General features: G+C 35.5%; 1 protein-coding gene across 2 annotated transcripts in view; it reads right to left on the reverse strand.

Annotated features, from left to right (window-relative positions):
* The window catches only part of ADSS2 (adenylosuccinate synthase 2), a 37050-nt gene that overhangs the window by 6528 nt on the left and 10749 nt on the right, over window positions 1-19773 (reverse strand). Inside the window, exons 1-11 of one of the 2 annotated variants that reach the window (XM_040058459.2) lie at window positions 18006-18220; window positions 15804-15906; window positions 13283-13351; window positions 12481-12531; window positions 10100-10166; window positions 6908-7015; window positions 6556-6637; window positions 4742-4868; window positions 1869-2023; window positions 1311-1435; window positions 223-320 (exon numbers count right to left, since the gene is read on the reverse strand). In XM_040058459.2, the coding sequence (XP_039914393.1) occupies window positions 223-320; window positions 1311-1435; window positions 1869-2023; window positions 4742-4868; window positions 6556-6637; window positions 6908-7015; window positions 10100-10166; window positions 12481-12531; window positions 13283-13351; window positions 15804-15906; window positions 18006-18017 (997 nt within the window). In that variant the 5' untranslated portion in view covers window positions 18018-18220. Of the gene's footprint in view, window positions 1-222; window positions 321-1310; window positions 1436-1868; window positions 2024-4741; window positions 4869-6555; window positions 6638-6907; window positions 7016-10099; window positions 10167-12480; window positions 12532-13282; window positions 13352-15803; window positions 15907-18005; window positions 18221-19773 lie in introns of those variants that run through there. The other variant, XM_040058460.2, reaches the window with a different exon arrangement.

Raw genomic sequence — 19773 nt, forward strand, 5'->3', positions numbered from 1 at the left:
GAATCTTTCTAGTAGACAAAAGCCAGTATTTGCTACAGATATCTTTAGGGTGCAGGTACTGGTGTGGTAAAAGATCTGGAAGATGTTAATGGCTTGATGCTGAAGCAAAATATTGCTCTTGTAAGTTTACAAGTACAAGTCAAATTAATTTAGAAGTACCACTCTGCATTTCACCAAAATCTTGTTTTTAAATTTAATTTAATTTTAAATAAGCATTCTTACCAGGAAAATGAGGTATGATTTCACCATCTAGTTTGTACGCAACACCAACTTTGATTTCTGGAAAAACATCCAAGATATCCAATTTGGTAAGTGCCAATCTATAAAGAAACATTACTCTGGTTAAACAAGTTCAATAACTCTAAAATCTTATCACATTGTAAAAAATCCCAAAAAACCTGTAAACAACAAAGAATCAAACAAAACTGATTCCTGCAATTAATTTTATCTCTTTAGAAAAGTATCTCATATGGCACTAATCTGTTCTCTGGTCTGACTTAAACACCCCAAACAAAAAAAACAACCAACCACTGAAACAAGAAGATAGCAACAAAAAAGGATTAATCACAGTTTTTGTTGCATCCTTAGACCTAGTACTACATGAAAATGTCAAAAAAAATCAAAGAACAGGTATTCTCTAATTGAATGAATCTGTCTATGGCTTTAAGTGTTTTAATTGGTGAGGATGCTGCCAAGATACCTAACCACTTAAGGTACAACCATTTGAGATGATAATTTCATTGCATGATGCCTGGCAGTGTCTGTTCCTGTCCTTTGCCAAATGCTCCTGTTCTAAAGTGAGGGCAGAAAAATAATCAAACACTGGCTCTACAAATACCTGGCTGCATCTTATTTAAAAGAAAACCCACAAAGAACAAGAAAAACAGAAGTATTTAAATAGAATATACATTTACAGTATTTGATCTACTGGCAGTTTTATTCCAGTTAGTTTCGGGCACCTATCTTTCATTTTGATTAAGATCCCAAAGACATATCCGTACTTTTGGTATTCACACATACTAATGGAGATACTGATGGGTTCCCACCTATCTTTATTTTGAAGAAAAACTAACAAAAGAAATCTCCATGAAGAAAGACGAGAAAAATCTACATGTATGATAATGTCAAATGTAAAAATATTTAATGATAGGAAAAATGAGGAACACATAATTTATCAAAATATCAAAACAATCAACTGATCAATATTAACAATGCAAATGTTATTAACTACTAAATGTACAATTTACAGTAATCTACAGCATTTTATGATTTTCTATCAAGTTGCCAACAAAGCTCAACAAACAACTCACGCAGTAAATCCGTTAATCATATAGACATATCGGAGTGAGACAAGATCCAGCCAGCCACATCTTCTCTTCCTACCGGTGGTAACACCAAATTCTTTGCCTCTCTGTTGCAGCAATTCTCCAATTTCCTAACAAAGAGTAAGACACATGAGCGTGTGCGTTTCTTTTGATTTGAAATACGTGATGCAGGTGTTTACTTAATGTTTTACAGTACGTTATAAATTACCTTCAAAGTCCTCCCCAAGTTTTTCACAACGCTGTCCATTTGGATGAAGACAGCAATACAAAATGTTCTTTCTAATTCAAGAGAACGATTTTTAGGTAAGCTTCTCAAAATTCATTCCTGCTCTAACCTTCTATTCCACAGAAACGTCTCATAAAATTGCTATCAGGTTTCGCAGTCCTGTAAGCTCAGTCTAGAATCAGAAGACTGAGACATCCAAACACACTGTCACCTACCTACTTGCACTTAACCATTGTTAACGCTGACTTAATAAAAGACAGACAAGGCACACCAAGTTATTTCACCCAGCAGGTCCCACCTGAGGCTGCAATACTCACGTTATCCTGCTCTGTAGGAAAGGCACCAATTCCAACTCTGGTCGTGTAGGCTTTCACAACCCCGTACACTTCCCCAACGTTCTGCGGTGGCATGCCCAGACCTGTGCACACGCCTCCAACTGTGCAGTTTGATGAGGTCACAAAAGGGTATGTGCCTATTAAAAACCAAAACATTGGGTTTGGAAAGTTATTGAAACCCTGGGTTTAAACTTTTTTTGAGAAATAGTGTTTGCACTGCACTTACCTAGATTTTACAACACTCAAAACCGAAACACACAATAAATGTATTTTACAGTCAAGAACACATTCAATGAGCTCTTAGCTTTGTATGTATATTGTCTGATCCACCTTCACTGGAAAAGGTAGAAATCTTACTACTTACTTCAACTGGCAAAAAAATGGATTATATAACAATTCTGAATGATTGCACAGGTAAAAAATTGGGTAAGACACCACAAAAAACATGCCTTGCTTTCTTATATTAAATATACTCACTAACTGAACAATGCAAAAATTTGAAGGGAGACTCTGAACAAAACAGAATTAAAAGTTAGAGAATAGAGGTTTATAATTTTTAATTTCGGAGAAAAAAAATAAAATACAAACTCTATAAACTGATCAGCACATTATAAGAATAAGAAAATGTAATGAAACGCAGAACTCTGGAAAGAACAACTTTGCATAATCAAATGGAAAAAGATCATTAAAAAAAGAAGACTCCTGGAATATAGTCTAGTGGTACAAGTTTGTCTCTAGTACAAAATGCAGCCTGGACTGCAAAGAAAAGAGTTAAACCTCTCAAAAAATCCTTATGTTTATACCTTTTTTTTAATTAAGTAGTGGAATATGAAACTGAGCATGCCAGTTCTCAGCTGAATTGTGAACAAATACTTCAGCCTTACTATAACTGCACATAAGCAAGGAACTTCTATGTGTTGTGTCAGACTTTTCTGTATGTCTTTTGAGGAACAACCAAGACAAAAGGAACTAAAAGCAATGCAATTCTTTCAGCGAGACACCTTTACAAAGTTAAAAATCCTTCAGAGACTGAACAGTCAGGTTTCACAGATTAGCTTCAGGTATCTCAAATCACTCCAGAGGAACACCCAGGCTTACAGGTGATATGTAACAGCAGTTTGCAAGCATTAATTATTTTTAATCTTAGAACACAGCAGTAAAACTGTTCTTAGTATTGACGGGTGAATATAGCTAGTGGATGTCAAAAATAGTCAATGAACAGTTCTTACTCACTTTAACCTCCTGGCCTGATATATTTACATTGCTTTATCATTACTCTGTGTTTAAAAACACAGGAGACCACACAGCCACACACCTCCCTCCCCCCATTCCCAGACAAATGCACAAGTGAACTTCATTACAGGCTCCAGGAAAGTGGCATGGACTGCAAGCCTGGGGATTTACTACCCTCACAGCCAGGACACATATTCACAAAACTCACTTCAATATTAAGACTTCTATACAACAAAGCACAGACAACAGCCTCATTCAGAATGCTTAATAATCAACTTGGCAATGTCAAACCTTTTGACTAGGGCTTGTCTATTGTTAACACAAGTGTCCAATCCACTAATGGTACCTACCTGTGGAGAGCAGATCTTCTCATGTGTGAGTCTCACAGCAGAGGCAGGAAAAAAAATCTAACTAATCTAAACTCTGTATGTGTTATAGACATACCTGATGTACTTGAGACTGCCTGCACCTTCTATTTACAGGAAATCCAAAATACTCACCATTTACAAGAAAATAACCTCCCTAGATAAGACTTTTTGCAAATATCTCCGTTTTGCATCAAAGATTTCTCTGTGACAAGCATATCTGAAGACTTCTTTCCTCTTTCTTTTTTTTTTTTTTTTTTTGTCTCATTAAAAAAGGATGTGTCTTCTAATAAGGAAGTTTGGTGCTTATACTTACAATGACTAATCTAAGATATCTTACTCTTAAAAGAAGAGGTTTTCAAACTGAGTATGTTTGAAAATGCCCAATACCAGAACTCATACTGTCTGAAAGCTGCGTGCATGCCAGTTTCATAACTGTTTGACAGCAGTCCTTACAGGCTTAAATTTCAGGTGTTAGCATCTTCCAAACGATAAAAATGACGCCTTTACAAGCCTAGTGAGACTGAAGAAAAATGTGACAAAATGCAGGAGCCAATGACATAGGTTGCTTATGCTTACACAGAGGCAGCAAATTATCTTGTCATTACAACATAATAACCAAACATAACCATCTCATAAAAAAGAAGCTGCTTCTACTACCTAGAATCTTCTAATTTATTAGCAAACTTACAGAGTTTTAAGAAAAACTGTGTCATTTTGAATATCAAATAGATTGGGATAATCTCTTCAGTCTTGCCTCATCAGCAATACCAACACCTTTCCCAACAATGTGAACTAATGGAGAACTAAGTGTTATATAAAGACACTTTTTAAAGAGTTCTTTTTAAAAAAGCAAGCTCATTTTTCAAAAGTCAAGAAGTATTTTGTATGTATGCTTTGCCTCTCAAAGCTCTCCATTTTTATTTTCAAGTGATTTCCACAGATGTAAAAAATTGTGAGCTATTTAATTTAAAATTTAGAGATGCTGAAGTAATAGCTACACTCGAAGAGGCACCACTCAATCTTTGCTGTCATTCAAATTATTGCTCTTGGGAGAGCCTACAGCTTTTTGAAATAATTTAATTAACACATCCACTCACCCACCCCTGCATTACTTGCTAGTCACAGAGAGTGCTGTTCTTCCAAAAAGAAACCACTTCTGCCATGAGAACAGCTTATCACAGGAGTTTATATTTAATGTTCCTTTTTTACAACACAAGTGTATATCAACAAGTGTCTCAAGAAGACCATACCTACCAAAATCTATGTCCAGTAGTGCTGCATTTGCACCTTCAACTAAGATCTTCTTTGGTGGTCCATGTAAAGCCTCATACATGAAATAAACACCATCCCTTACCATTGGTTTTACTTTTTCCATGTAGCCCTGAATAACACAAAAGACTATTGTATAGTATAATTTCATTACGACAAAAGGCAGCCAGAGTAGAATTGCTATTGTTCCCTCACAACAATGCTCATATTCCTTTCAAAGAGGAAAAGCAAATAAAGACATGTTAAATATGCCATAATGTGAACAAAGGGAGGAAGAATGTGAAAGTCAGATTTACACAACAGATATGTACTCTCTTCTGAGGAGGAAAGAAAAAAGGGGGAAGGATGAGGAAGAAAGAAAAATCCAAACTTCTGGAATGCTTTAGAAATATTCAGGCATGAGTATTGTCACTGTACTATATTTGGTCTTGCATTTCCAAGTGTTCAAAATGTCTCCCCCAAAACCAGTATTGTAGGAAGTTCCACTTCTGGCCTTCTGAAGCTAACAAATGCTTATGATTGTGGGCTATAATTTTTAAGTAAAAATGAAGTTATTTATTGGAATTAAGCATTAAATGCCTGAATGTCACTGAGTAGCTGGATGCAAGAAACCAATAATGTTCAGATTATCACTTGGTACATGGCCTTTCTTCTCCATGAGAACACATGAAGTTCTCATTTTAGCAATTTACTCCATGTGAAATATAATGCTTTGTCTTTCTAAATGGAATCAAGTGCATTAGCATAAGACAAGTAATTTCCTCAAGCTACAAATATATCTTGTGTTTCCACCTTAACAAGGAGTTTCAGATATTCTGTAATCCTGAACTGCATTAAGTAAGCTATAAAGCATTACGAAGCAACCAACTGTAACTGGTTTCTAGACCTACATATTAATAAAAATTTTACAACTCAACTTGTGCAACAGGCCCTATTTAAAGTAAAACAAATAGAAGTGCTACAAACTCCCATATGTTCTATTCTAGACCAGTAAAAATTGAAGGTAGAGGAAGGATGATTTCTTTAGTCTGATTTTCTTAAAGAACTATCATATAGTTGTGCGTGCTCTCCCTGTTCCCCACACACCTCAGTGGTTTTAAACAATGTCACATTTGGTTGACATTTTAAGAGTTGAAGAAAATCTCATAGAGGTACATTCCTATAAAAAGCATGAACAAAAAGCTTAGGTAGAATGGTAAGATACTCACAAGATTTTCAGATAACCTGGATGCTGTGCAAATAAAACCCAATACCAGTGAGGAAACTCTCAGCCATCCCATTCACAGGGAAAACATCAAATCAGAACCCATAATTAACCACAAGACCAGTTTGCTGGCAACCAGGCTTCATTAGTTCTGCTGCTATCAATTTCCATTTTCCTATGTTGCCATACTTTTTTTTTAAGGCTTATTACTTAGAAAAACTATTTACTTCAGTTCTTAACGTTCTGAGACAAGGACTTAACATTCTACTTTACAATGAAATGTATTTCCCCCAACTACAATCCTGGTTTTTCTCCTAGAGTGTATATTTGAGCGAGTAGAAGTAAGTCAAGAAGAAATCACCCCATACAAGACTTTTTCACAGTATCTCTCTGGAAAGCAAGTTTTGAAATGTTTCGTAAAACAGGGCCAAGTGTCCTTAAGGATAAGCAGCAGACTCTCCAACAGTGATACATATGGCTTCCCATGATACAGTCTAACTCCTCACACCAGCACAAGCATCAGTCACCAAGGGACTGGCATTATCAGTAACTGCATATGGTGATTATATAATCCAAGAGACACAAGCAGGCTTACCTTCAGCTTTTCCAATTCCCCTTCAATATCTATCTTTAAGGTAGGATATATTGCTTTGTACTGATTGGCTAACACTTTGAACCTAAAAGGCAAAAATGCTTCACTGAGATTTAGGTTCGTTTTCCTCCTCAACTCCCCACCAACCCTCGATTTTTACTGGTTACATATCTGCAGTTATCTGGCAATTTAACCATTTCAAACAATGAATTATTATAATAATCATGATTGTATAATTTAATAATTATTTTTTTAAAAAAGAACTTTTAATTAAGAAAAATAACAGATGTAATTGCTTACACAGGGTACTATCCAGAAACTGAAAACAACGCTTACAACTGTGTATGGTAATTACCTCTCAGAAAAGTCATCAAAATCAGAAACAAGATCGCACATTCTGAGTCCACTTCGAGCTGCCTTTGAAGAATATACTGGACCAATTCCTTTTTTGGTAGTTCCCAGACTTTGAAAAGATAATAATAAAGAGTTATTGATATATTGATGGTTTTTCTTTAAAGCTATTCCATCCTTAGCATAAAATGAAATGTTGTTAGTTGTGAGCATTTAACCTTGTTTTAAACATTTAAAACACAAGACACTTTTAGGATGCAACCTAGTGCCAGAATATCTCTGTTTATACAAGCAAATATGTTAATTTTCTACATATTTTTTGTTTTAGACCAATAATTTTTTGTACTTTAGTGAATTTTTTTTTATGTTTACATGTTTACATGTTTATTTGTACACAGTTCTGAAGTTTTATATTTAAGGAACCAAATGTCAAGAAATGTCAAGAAATGTCAAGAAAACATCCTCCAGTATTATGAACCAAAACTAAAACATCTTCCTGAAACATTGTCCTGAAGACGTAAAGAAAGCCTTCAACTTAAAATAAAGCAACAACACAAAGAGTATGGATTTTAAGTCTGTATATGAGAAGTATTTATTTTCATCCTAAATACCTCAGTTGGAGCCAGGAAAACAGAAAACACTGTCAAACATCCAAAGTGACAGAGACACTCAAAATGCTCTCTCTATTTTAAGAGTTCAGGTAAGGATTTTCCACTGTAGCCGATTATGAAAATCTCAATTCTTTTTCTTACCCTTACCTTCCCACTCTGCCTGAAAAGCCTTTTCCAGATATAAGTCCTGATGATATAATACAAAACTTGCTTGCACTGACTTTACTGAGAGAAGTACAGCTCCTTCAGAGAACGTCTTCTGCTATAGCCATGCTAAGTAGCTATCAAAATGGAGCCAAACTGCACTCATCACAGGCAGATTATCAAATATCTTCCCCATCATGCTCAATACATTAAGTAACTTTTTAAGGAGAAGTGAACAGGTCTGCAGCATTTGCAGAAGTATGCTGCATGTTGCTAAGTTTAATTGTGCACTTAGTTTTAACTGGTTTGGGTGTTCCCCCACCCCACAGTCAGACACAGAAAACCTTCTCTTCTTCAGTTATAAATTCTGCACATGCAGAGTATCCCATAGTTCTTCAAACTGCCTTGAAGGTACCACACCATAACTCAATTCAAGAGGGTCTCCAGGTAAAGTAGGAGGCACAGATCATATCCAAACTTTATGTCACCAAGTATCACTTGATATGTGAGTGAACAGAAATACAGTTCACATTAAGTACACAACTCCTTAGCACTTTGGATTAGATTAGAAAAAAAAAACCCTGAATTCTTCCAATTAGACTCAATACCAAGTAATCTCAAGGAGTTTACCTCCAGTCAAAAAAAAAAAAAAAAAATTTCTTTGCATCACACAGTATCCTTTAACCAGACCAGAACATTGTGGCTTAAACACTTGACTCTAGCCTCCACTTCAATTTGTACTCTCCATAGAGAATCTTTTAAAGGAAGGGTTGGTTTCCATTTATTTTGTTTCATTAAGACATATCAATTAATGAAAAAGTTATCAGAAGACTGTACTTACAGAAGCTAAGACAATTGTATAAGCAGAATACACTGTATTAGATTAGCTTTTCTATAACCTTTCTGCAAGGGAAGCTACATGATGAGCCTTACTAGTGATGGGTTTTGAGTCACATTTGACCAGGCAAAAGCATTCAGTTAAAAAATAAACTTACCATTTAGAATGTTCAAAGTCTTAGGCACAAAAGAATTTTAACAACAACTATGTTATGTAGTCAAATCTACAGTAAGACATGCTAGCAGACTATTTCAATTCCTTGCCCCCAACAAACAAGAGACAGTCTTTTGATAATCCATGACAGCCTGTTCTTAGCCAGCCTGTAGTACTACTCCCCCCATTACAGCTGTTCAGCCTTAAAATTTAAAGTGGAAATAGGGTAATTTTAACAAGCTTGAAAACTGCACGTTACAGAATATCAAGAATCCCACAGAAAGAAGAAATACAGTGTTTTTTGGAGTGACTTTAGCTTTTCTTGCTTTGAAAGTAACCTTTTTTCCTGAGGTTTTTTTAAAGCAAATTAATTGGGCCTTCCCTAACAATAAAGTGCCTTCTCTCAAGCAGCTGATTTGACTGACAGTGTTTTTAACTGCAAATATTGTCATATAGCAATTTTATCCTGTGCTCCATAAATATTCAAGAATAGCTGATAGACACTAATAATAGCTGATAATGGCTCATTAAAATAAGAATATTCTTCCATATTTATCTATATGTTCTGTTTGCCTTTTAAATCCTAAACCAGCAGATAACATGGGAGCTGGTATAGTGTAAAAATGACCCTTTGTAAAAATCATTGACAAATCATCAGTCGGTGGCAATCTGTGTGAAGCAAGATACCCAAATCAAACACTCTCTTAAAGCTCACTATCATGGATGAAACATTTTTCAAATAAGTATGTCTGAATTACTTTTCATCCATGTAATCTCTCTTTTTGGAAGTTCTTCTAAGTTTACTATTATCTGAGAAGTCTATAGCACTACACTGCTTCCCAGCTGTAGAGAGCTCACTTAATTCTGTCAGCTTTTTCCCCATTCCCAAGAACCAGTGAGCTACTACTTGGAAACCACAAGTAAAAAACAAAGCAAGATAATTTCTGTAAGTTTTGAAAGCTTCAGAAAGTCAGTAGCATTCTATAGAAGACAACGTGAACATCTACATGTACCTCCGACTTTCAGTTATTCAGAGATGCCAAATATTGATGTCCTTCAATATTCCTAAAGAGAAATCTATCTTTACAGCAACAGATACTTCTAGCAAACAATTAAAACACTAGGAAGCAGAAACTAGCAAATTAATAACTAGAAACCTTTTCGTAAGACAAAATATAAAGACTGAGTGCTTATATAAATATAATATAAATTATATAAAAAATTATATAAATATAATATAATATAAAGGCTGAGTGATTATGTGCTTTAATTAAGCACATAATCTTTCACTGGAAGATAAAGTGTAAGAAATAATCCTGGCATAGTTCACATTCAGGAGTTACATGGATAATTCTTTTTCAACCCACTGAACAGGGCAAAACAGAGATTCAATGTATTAAGTCCTGTTTGTACTAAGTCGTCCCATATTTGACAAAATAAAACTACCTACTTCTTTCCTGCTTGTTCTTGCCTCTGTTGTTCTTGGATGCCATCAGCAGCTTGGTGGAAATCAAACACTAAGAAAATAAAATAACTAAAGTTGAAAATTCATGTGAAACAAATTATTACATCAGCAATGATTTCTTCAAATCAACTCTAGGCCTGTTTACCAATGTGGAAAATAAATATACACACTGAAGAAAGGCAAATAAAATTACAGGAGTTTTTTTCTTCTCCTTTACATTTTTTCAAAGGGAAGAGTTCCAAGGTTTTTCAGAGACTTTTTTAAAAGTGTTTATTTTGTAGAATATTTGCAGAGTGAGTATATACATCCCACAGAATAACTAAGCCATTTCAGCTTTTGTAGTAGCCCCAAAGAATATATGGATAAATTAAGCAAAATACAGTTAAAAAAAAAAAAAAAAAAAAACCTGGAAATAGGATACAGTAAAAAAAGGTCATACTGCTAAAATTTAGGTGAGACCTGAAAGTTACCATTCTCACTCATTCTACAGACTCCTTAAAGAATTTTATTTTTATGTTTTAGGCAACATTAATTAAAACACATTTGAAAATCCAAAAGCACCCACCCACATCTGTTATGTAAAGAGAAGTCAACTTCATATGCCCTGATTATGTTTTTACGCATTATATTGTTATTAATGATACAGATTATGCAAAGAATCCCTTGTATCAATTCTTTATCTACCATAAAAGAAAAAAACAAAAACCAAAACAGAACAATAACAAAACTCAAAACACACACAACAAGTCCCCCCCACTCCCCAAAAAATCTTACAGGACTCACATCAAATACAAAGATTGGTGGGCTGGGGCACAGCTTATGGGCAAACAGAATGAATTTAACCAGTTTTCTTAAGTACTATTTCCTGAAACTAAAAACTATCTATACACTGCACAGTAAAGACTGGTTTAGTAAGTATGCCAATCTCTCCAGAACAAGAGTGGTTTTCCTGTTTGCCTTACTGCTTTGGCTTGGTGTTTATTTCCACGCTTTCCTGTATTTTAAAGAATTACATTATGCCCAGCAGTGTGAACCTACGTTTGGCTGATCTTTTATTACAGACTAATCATTCACAGATCGATACCCATTTTAGAGAAGACATTTTTATCATGGTAACAGATTTTCAAATTGTCATCAAAGGTTTCTAAATAAAGGCATTATAAAAGCTCAATCCTGTGAAGAGGTTGAATGATTATGAGTGACAGTCAGCAATTGGTCCTTTTTATTCACAACCTGTTTAATTATGAAAAATTCACAGCATCACCATTGCAATATAATCACCACAGAACAGTTTTTTTCTAGTAATCGAGCTATTTCCAAATAATTCACCTACAATGATTCTACTACCAGAAAAGACACTGGTAACTTAGAAACAATTACTCACCTATCTCAAACGCGTTAGTTACTCCGAAGAAAAAAAAATATTTACTCTGAAATAACTGTCAATAAGTTCACTCACTAAGCTATTCCAGATTGGTGTAAAAAACGAAACAAAGCAAAACCAAAGAAAGCAAACTGAAAGCAAAACTGTTTTTCCCCCATGTTACAAGCTTTTATCTTATACAGTCCTAAACAGTTTACATCCTCAGCAAATGACTAGAGGCAGCAGTAATGTTATAATATCTAAAGAGCTAATCTAAAGGATGAATTTATGTAATAAAGATGTAGTAGGAGTTGTGCAGGCAGAGTTTCTAAAGCCCTGTGTTGGTGGATTGGCCTCAACACTATTTTACTTCAGGCTTTGAACTGCAGTGCTGTCTCAAGCATAGGCTGGATTCAGCGCTTCACTGATGAGCTCCTTGCGAGGAAGGCAGCCATTCTCTCCATCCCTACAGAGTGCTTTCCATCAAATCTGCTCCAGGAAGCATGTGGCAATATCCTTGGCAGGGAGACCATCAGTTTCAAGTGACACCGGGTCACCTGATTTCCCAGCAGAAACGTTACTGTAAGCAAGACCACTTTTACACCAAAAGGGGAAATGAATCCTCGGTCAATTCACTTCTGAATGCTTTCTGACTGCTCTGTGCTTCTAATCTGACTTAGAAAGTGAACCTGCTTTCCTGCCTAGGCAATGTTTATGGAATAGGATTAAAAAAAAAATCACTAGAATCCTCCCAGGTTTATATTCTAGTGATTTTTTTTTCTAGGACCTTCAATAAATCAAAGCAACCCAGGGAGACTTAAACCAAAGAAAAATACCTGTATAAAGAGATGGCTAAAAATTATCACATTTTTACTGCCACAGAAAGGCCATAAAAAGCAAAAATTAAAAACAACACAAAACCAACAACAACACAAAAAACCCCCACAACCCCCCCCCCAAAAAAACAAAAAAAACCCCAAACCCACCACAAACAGGAACATACCAATATGAGCTCTGTCAGAAATTATTAGTCTCTTTTCCCAGCCTTCCAGTCCTTTAAAGGCAAAATGAAATAGTTTAAATTATGTTTTGTATGGCATTTTTGTCTTCTGATGCATAAAGTATAAATACTTTTCATGCTTAGTTTTCAGTCAATCTATTTTAAGACTGAGCAATCACACTGCAGAGTAAAAAAAAAAAATAATTTCAGTTATTAAAACTTGGCATCAACCTATAAAGCTGAGAAAATCAAGCTTATTCTGAAGAAGAATTCAAGCTACTAGCTCCTCAATTTTAGCAAACAATCAGTAGTAGCTCTTTTAGTTCTGAATAATCTAGACCATTGATTTTCCCCACTTATAGCAGACCGCTGCCAAGCACGGCCAGAGACTTAACACAAAGTATCCAAAAACTGAGTTCTGAATCAAGAAGTGATTGCCACAGCACCTGTTCACATTAACATGGTCACCAAAGTGTACACCAATATTGTAAGAGGTAAAATTACTTTGAACAGGTTAAGACACTTAAAAAAAATGCCATTTCACTTCTTAAATTCATGTTTTTAAGAAAAGAAAAATGTCTGCAATTTTGATTAAGATTATATTTTGAAACTGTACAAAGATTCCTTTTATCTTTCTTCCCATGACGGCTCTATCATTTATAGCAAGACCCCTGTTAGAAAGCAACAGCTAAAGGGCGTTGTGGAAAAATACGTTGTATGTAACTTCCACAGAGACATCCTCCATCTAAATCATTTGAGGCGTGTCCCACAAACTATTTTAAAAGTAGTATCTTCAATTTCTCACCTTTTCCTTTCTTTAAGTTTTTTTCAGCTTCTTCAAAGAGTCCTGGCAAATGAATTACAACACCATTTCCTGAAGAAAATCGTTATACAAAATTTAATTAATTATGTTGAGCATGGGAAAAATATTTCAAACAGTTCAAAGACACTTCATATTTTGTGTGCAGAGTATTTCATTTAAGTTTTTTAACTTAATGCAATTTAGGAATTTGTCTAAGTCAGATTTGCTCCTAAAGTAATCATTTCTACCTATGTTCATTGAATCTTTCTAATAAATGCAACAAACTTTCAATTTAGACCAGTACAAACAGTCACAGATTCACAGAACAGTCCAAAATCCAACTTCCTCCTCCTCGTATCTAGAATTAACTTCCGTCTTTGAACTTCATTTTAATAATCCTATTGTTTTCTAAAAGCTTGGTACATTTCTATCAGCATTATAAACACTAGCATCCTTGCAGGCACTTTGTTGCTGTAAACACACACAGAATATTGTGTACATAGAGATGGGATTAAGAGACCAGCAAAAACAACAGAGGCAAACGCCCTACCAAAAGCAAGCTCACCTTCCTCCAGCTGTCACATTACTCAGAAGAAGAGTACTAGCTCATACAATTCACCAGCATCACTGAGTGCCTAGGAAGGAGCATTCTCACAGCAAAACTGAACCATCTTAAGGCCATACCAAACTCAGTAGATTGCAAGCTACCAGTGGAACATTGAGCTGAAGAAGGGATCTGCCATCCAAAACGATTTGCGTATCGCCTCATCTCACACTGATAAAAGCATTCTAAATATCAAAACACAAAGTATTTTAAGACTTCTTCACTACTACCTTCATTATGCAGCCCTAAATAATAGGAATACTCTATTATAATGCTCCAATCATTTTGCCCTTACGCTTTTCTTTTTTTTAACATACATGTTCTTTCAGTGGAATCCTAAGCCTTTTTTCCCGTAAAATCTCCCCTAATGAGATTTTATACATAAGCATACCTAAAAGAATCTAGAAAAAACTTCAGAACAGACAAGACCAAAAGACAGAAGATACAGGCAAGAGGGTTTGTAAGAAGTTCTCTCCCAACTACTGTATTGTTAAAGGATGGGGGCTTTCCTATCCAACCAAGTCCACCAAAGACCACAAGGCAAATGGGCATCCTTTTTTTTGGACTGTTTTCAAGCAATAATCTTAAGAAACATAGTACAGTAACATCAAAAGAGAACAGAAGTAATATCATCTGCCTCAGCCCTCAAAACTAGGAACAGGTAATATCCAAAACTTATCAACAGGAATCTACTTCCATGCTCACTGTCTCCATTTCTGTAGAAATATTAGGCAGGACAAGTTGATCTATAACTATCCCATTATCAAGTCACAATGTAACAGCTGAAAAGAGGCAATTAACCACCAAATCCCATTAAGCGCAGATTTAGTGCTGACAGAGTATAGTCACTACCAGCTGGACTGTTTATGAATCAACATAACTTGCGACAGAGGCTCTTCAGCTGCTCTTTAGTAAACTGTCAATGACCACTTGCTCTTGGCACCAAGCTGAAAGGCAAGACTGCAGGCTCAAAGCAATGAGATGCAGGAAGAAGCGACAGGAAGAGCATGACAACAGAATCCTGACTTGGAGAAGTACACTGTGTAAGGGACAGGAGCTCTGGGTACCAAAGGTGCAACATGGAAGTGTTGCTAAGTCATAGCCTTTAGTGACCCAGAGACCCAACCCGTTTGGTGAAACAGCACTCAAGCACAAACACAGTTATAATGGTGTCTACATATGCTTTATGTTTGCCTTCATTTTCAGAAGGAAATTCTATGGGCTACACTACATTATTAAGCAGGTTATCCATGAAAGCACTCCAAAGGGGAAAAACCCAGTCACGTAGGATTGGAAACAGGATTCCAAGAAGGGAGAGCAGTAAGGGGGTAAGTAGTTTTTTAGGGGCAACAGACTAGATAGCCTAAATCCCTTTTCACAATGCAAACAGATGATACATCCTGACATCACCTAGTACTGCCACTGCCTTAAACCTTCCAAGGTATTCTTCTGAGAGGACTTCTTGATAAGAACTCTAGAGTGTGGAAGTCTTTTGGAGTTAAGCATTCATTTCACAATCTGATGGAAAAGGGAGGGAAGTTCTATGGTTCAAAAAGTACTGGTAAGTACTTAACAGGGCTGAAGATTAAAAGAGAGGGGGGTATTCTGAGAATAAAATGAATAAACGGTAGAGAAAATAAGAGAGAATGGAAGAATGAGGACACACTGGACAGCTAGCTGTTTACAATGGTAATACAGTAAGAACAAAGGTGAACTATCCAAGACAGAAGAAATTTCTGTAATCCAAACTTCACAAATGAGTAAGGGCAGTATTAGGAAGACAATAAACAGTCTAGGCCTATGAAAAATTGAAGAAAAAGAATCTTGATCCTGTATGTCCTCAGATACATTTTGTTATTTTAATGAGTCAGAAGTCCGTAACTACAGTACTGTCGTTTTTTTTAGAGACATCCCACTTACCAATAAATGCAGTGACTTTTGGATTGATGATCCCACTTGGCAGAAGATGAAAGTCATACTCCACAGCATCCACAACAACTGTATGTCCTGCATTATTGCCTCCCTAAGTGGGGGGGAGGGAAAAAAAGCGTTAACAGTTTTTGACAAATGAACACATAATATAGTGATTGAATAAATTGGTTCCACAGATTTCATTCCTGTTACTGACAAAACAGCATTCAGAGATTTCCCAGGAAATCAGCCAAACTTGTTCTGTCAAACTGGACAATTTCAACATCAGTATTATCTGCCATATAGACTTTGGACAGTGTTTTGGTTCATCAAAGGTACAAAATTGTGGAATGAGATTAAAATGTTTCTAAAATTATGAGATAGAAACATAAATATTCTAGAGCATGCAAACATTTTGAAAAGCCATCATCAATTTCATTAGTTTTCTGTTAGAGTTATGGAAAGTAAAGTATTAAGAGTGGAATTGCAACCTTAGCAAAGAGAAAAAAAAAACCCAAATCCCCAGTTAAACTGGGATCATAAAACCATACAATTATTGGGATAGGTAAGTCTTGCCGCCTGGTAACATGCAGCCTTGTTGTTCTGAATTTTTTTTCAGTCTTTTGAGTGTTTTTCTATTAATAGTAACCAGCAAAACTACCTAGTTCATTCTATACCTCCTTCCTGATAAGAGCACTTACGTAACAGTGCAAGTCATTTATGTTAAATACATGTTACGTTAAACATGCTGTTTAAGGGGTGAATCTAAAGACAACTAAAACAACTGTGGTTTTCAAGTTACCAGAAACCATTTACAACAAACTAACACTTCAAACATTTCTAGCCCTTTTCATTACGACAAAGAGAGCATTAAGAGATTCATTAAACTGTGAAATCCATATAAAATACTAAAAGAAGCTTGTGACCAAGTCTTAAAGAGGGTCAAGAAAGGCTTATGAAACTAAAAAGATTACAAAACAGTTACCAAATATCCCCGGTTCTTGTTTGCTGTACTTTTGAAAATAAGCTTTATACTCTCTTGTGACCCAGTCATTTGTGCAAGACAAGGTTACATACAAAACGGTTGTTTGTCATAACCACAGGAATATCCTTTACAGGCACCTCACACTAGAAGTTAACTGCTTCACAGAAATGAAAACTTAAAAAAAAACAAAAAACTTTTAAGCTGAGCCACCTTTCAGCAGAAGACGAAATGAAGAAAGGCATTACATTAAAAGAAATTATAATAATTATTAATCCACAGAATTATAAATCTGAGTTAGTTCTGACTATTGTATCACAGATAGACTTTTCTAAGCAATGGACTCAACAGCTACTCACTACTTCTACAATACTTACAAAGCATGAATCCAATACATAAAGCTGTAATCCAACAATATAAATAAAGAGTAGCTGTAGATATTAAACATTTGTGCCAGTATACAGACACACATGCCACAGGTACCAGCCTAATCTCATTGAAGTCAGCAATGAAGATTTTGAAATTGCAGCATTATTTATTTGAGGATTTGCAACCATTTCACCTCCTCTGAAAAGCGAGAAAACTTACGAACCTTCCCCCAACAAAGGAAATGCCTGAGTTTAATAAAAGTTTAAACTTTTTAGTAACATTCTGCAGAATTTTTCCATGCAGTAAACATTATCTTGAAGTAGCTGTAAAGATTTTTGGATGCAGATTTTCACTGCAAGTGATCTGACTCAACCAGACAACAATAAATTTTCAATTCACAACAAATGAAACATATTGAACGAAGACATAAAGCAGGCTTCTCAAATGTACTCTTTTAAGAAAATAATAAATGCTCAGGAATAAACTTCTTGTTTCTGTTTGCTTTCTTTCTACTCAACAGCTTTAAGGAAGTTTGTATAGCAGTCTACTACTCCACAATCATGTGTTCAATTTAGGAGGATGTTAACTAGATATATCAGCAGATAGATCATTTACAATTTCTGTTTTTAAATGCAATGCTGAACTACTGTAAGTTACTCCAAAAACAGACAATATTTTAAGAACCATTAAGTTATATACTTATATAAAATGCACTAGGTATTTTTAGCAATAAAAGACATTAGTTTTCTACTCAGTATTTGAGGAGCTAAGCAAAATCTTGCTTGGCAAAGAAGAACAGTTATGCACTGAAGTAGCATTTATAGTCAGTAAATTTCACTTGTGCTGAAAGTGGTACTTACCTTCTTCCACATCAGGTTCCTTCAAATTATTCCTTTCTATTAGATTCACTGCTAGTTTCAGTCTAGGCAACTTTAACATGAGCACTGAAGTGCTTTAATGAAAATTCAATAGATAGATCTACGTACAACACTGAAGTACTGAGGTACTAGAATTTACAAATGAGAAGACAAGTCCAAAGTCTCCCACAGCAGCATAAATAAACTGAACTAACCCATAAATAACACTAACATTAGTGAATGACTATTCATTTGAAATTCTCCATTAGGTGGACAAGTTAATGTCATGGTTTGTATCTCAATTTATTTAAAAAAAAAAAGTTTCTCTAGTATCATAAATGTCAAAAAAAAAAAGAGAAAAAATGAGCTACTCTAGAAATTAGATCACAATCAACAATAAATCCTTAGTGTCCTAAAGTTTGCCAAGTTACTAGTGCCATTCAGACATGGCAACTTAAAGTTCAGCAGTCACATGCGCTTGAACAAGGTGTACAGCACGCAGCCCCTGACTATGCTAGTCACAAGAGCACAACTGCTGACTTCTGGCGGTGTCAAGATTTCATCTTTGCACTGCTGAGTGATGCCAAGGATGTTGGTTCCATGCTCACTGAAAAATGCCTCATGGCTGACAGAATAAAAATGCCATTTTACCCTTTAAACCTTGAACAGTTCATGCAACAGAGCTCATGCTTCACCTAGAAGCAAACTAGTGGGTTTTAATTCTGCATGTTTACTGTGAGCTGCTCTACTTTAAGGGATTTTGCTAGAGTCTAAAGTAAAAAAACGTGTGACAAATCACCGTCTTAAGCCATGTGAATACCTCAAGGTTTCCAAACACATATTTTCAGATTAGAGTCAAATTTGAATTTCAGAAATTACTGATTATAATATTATGATGCCTACAATATGAAAAGATTCAATTCCAAAAATGCTATTGATGGAAGCTGTCTGGTAGAGTATTAGGTCAGTCCCCCCACTGCTCTTGATGTCATTCTGTCAAAATGAGTAATTTTGTAAAGTATCTTTAATTTCAAACCTTATTCAAAGAGAGTATGTAAGTAACAGCATGTCGTGAACAGGAAAGCTCTACCCTAACTGCAGAAGTGCAAGCATGTGGTTACAAAGTATGAGTTGTAATATATTAAAATAATGGTTTACACTGTACACTTTACAGTGAACTTGCAGTGAAGTGTACACATGTTGTATGCTCAGACATTGCCCAACATGGGTTTGGTAAACAATTCTAATTACAGAAACCTGAACTCAGCGTTCTAGCAGTGGTAAGCTGAAGGGGAGGGTTGTTTTTAGGTTATGGGGTTTGAATTTGTTTTGGGTTGTTTTTTCCCTTCTCCCGATACTGATGCTAATGCAGGAAACTACTGCCTCTGATCATAATTTAAGCTTTGAACTGATGAAGTCACTCCTGGCTTCTGTGCTTTCCATCTGGATTTCTCACTCCTCCTCCCTCATCCAACTAAACCAAATGGGACCAGCTAGGTCATTCAAACTAACACTCGTTTGATTCACATGTTTAAGAATTATTAATGAAGAACTAACTGTGGAAATTATTTTCCCTATTAGTCAAACAAAGTTCATGCTAAAATGATACTGAATACCTTACATAAAGATTTTGCCAGAGGGAAATTAAGACATACAAGAATCAAGATATAGAGTCATTGAGGCTAGCAATACTCCATAGCTAACTAAATAAAAAATCAGTTTACCACATCCCAGTAATCTTCTAGGTACCCAAATAGCAGGACTTATCTCC

Source organism: Hirundo rustica, chromosome 3 (assembly GCF_015227805.2).
Source record: "Hirundo rustica isolate bHirRus1 chromosome 3, bHirRus1.pri.v3, whole genome shotgun sequence".
NCBI classification, from domain to species: domain Eukaryota; kingdom Metazoa; phylum Chordata; class Aves; order Passeriformes; family Hirundinidae; genus Hirundo; species Hirundo rustica.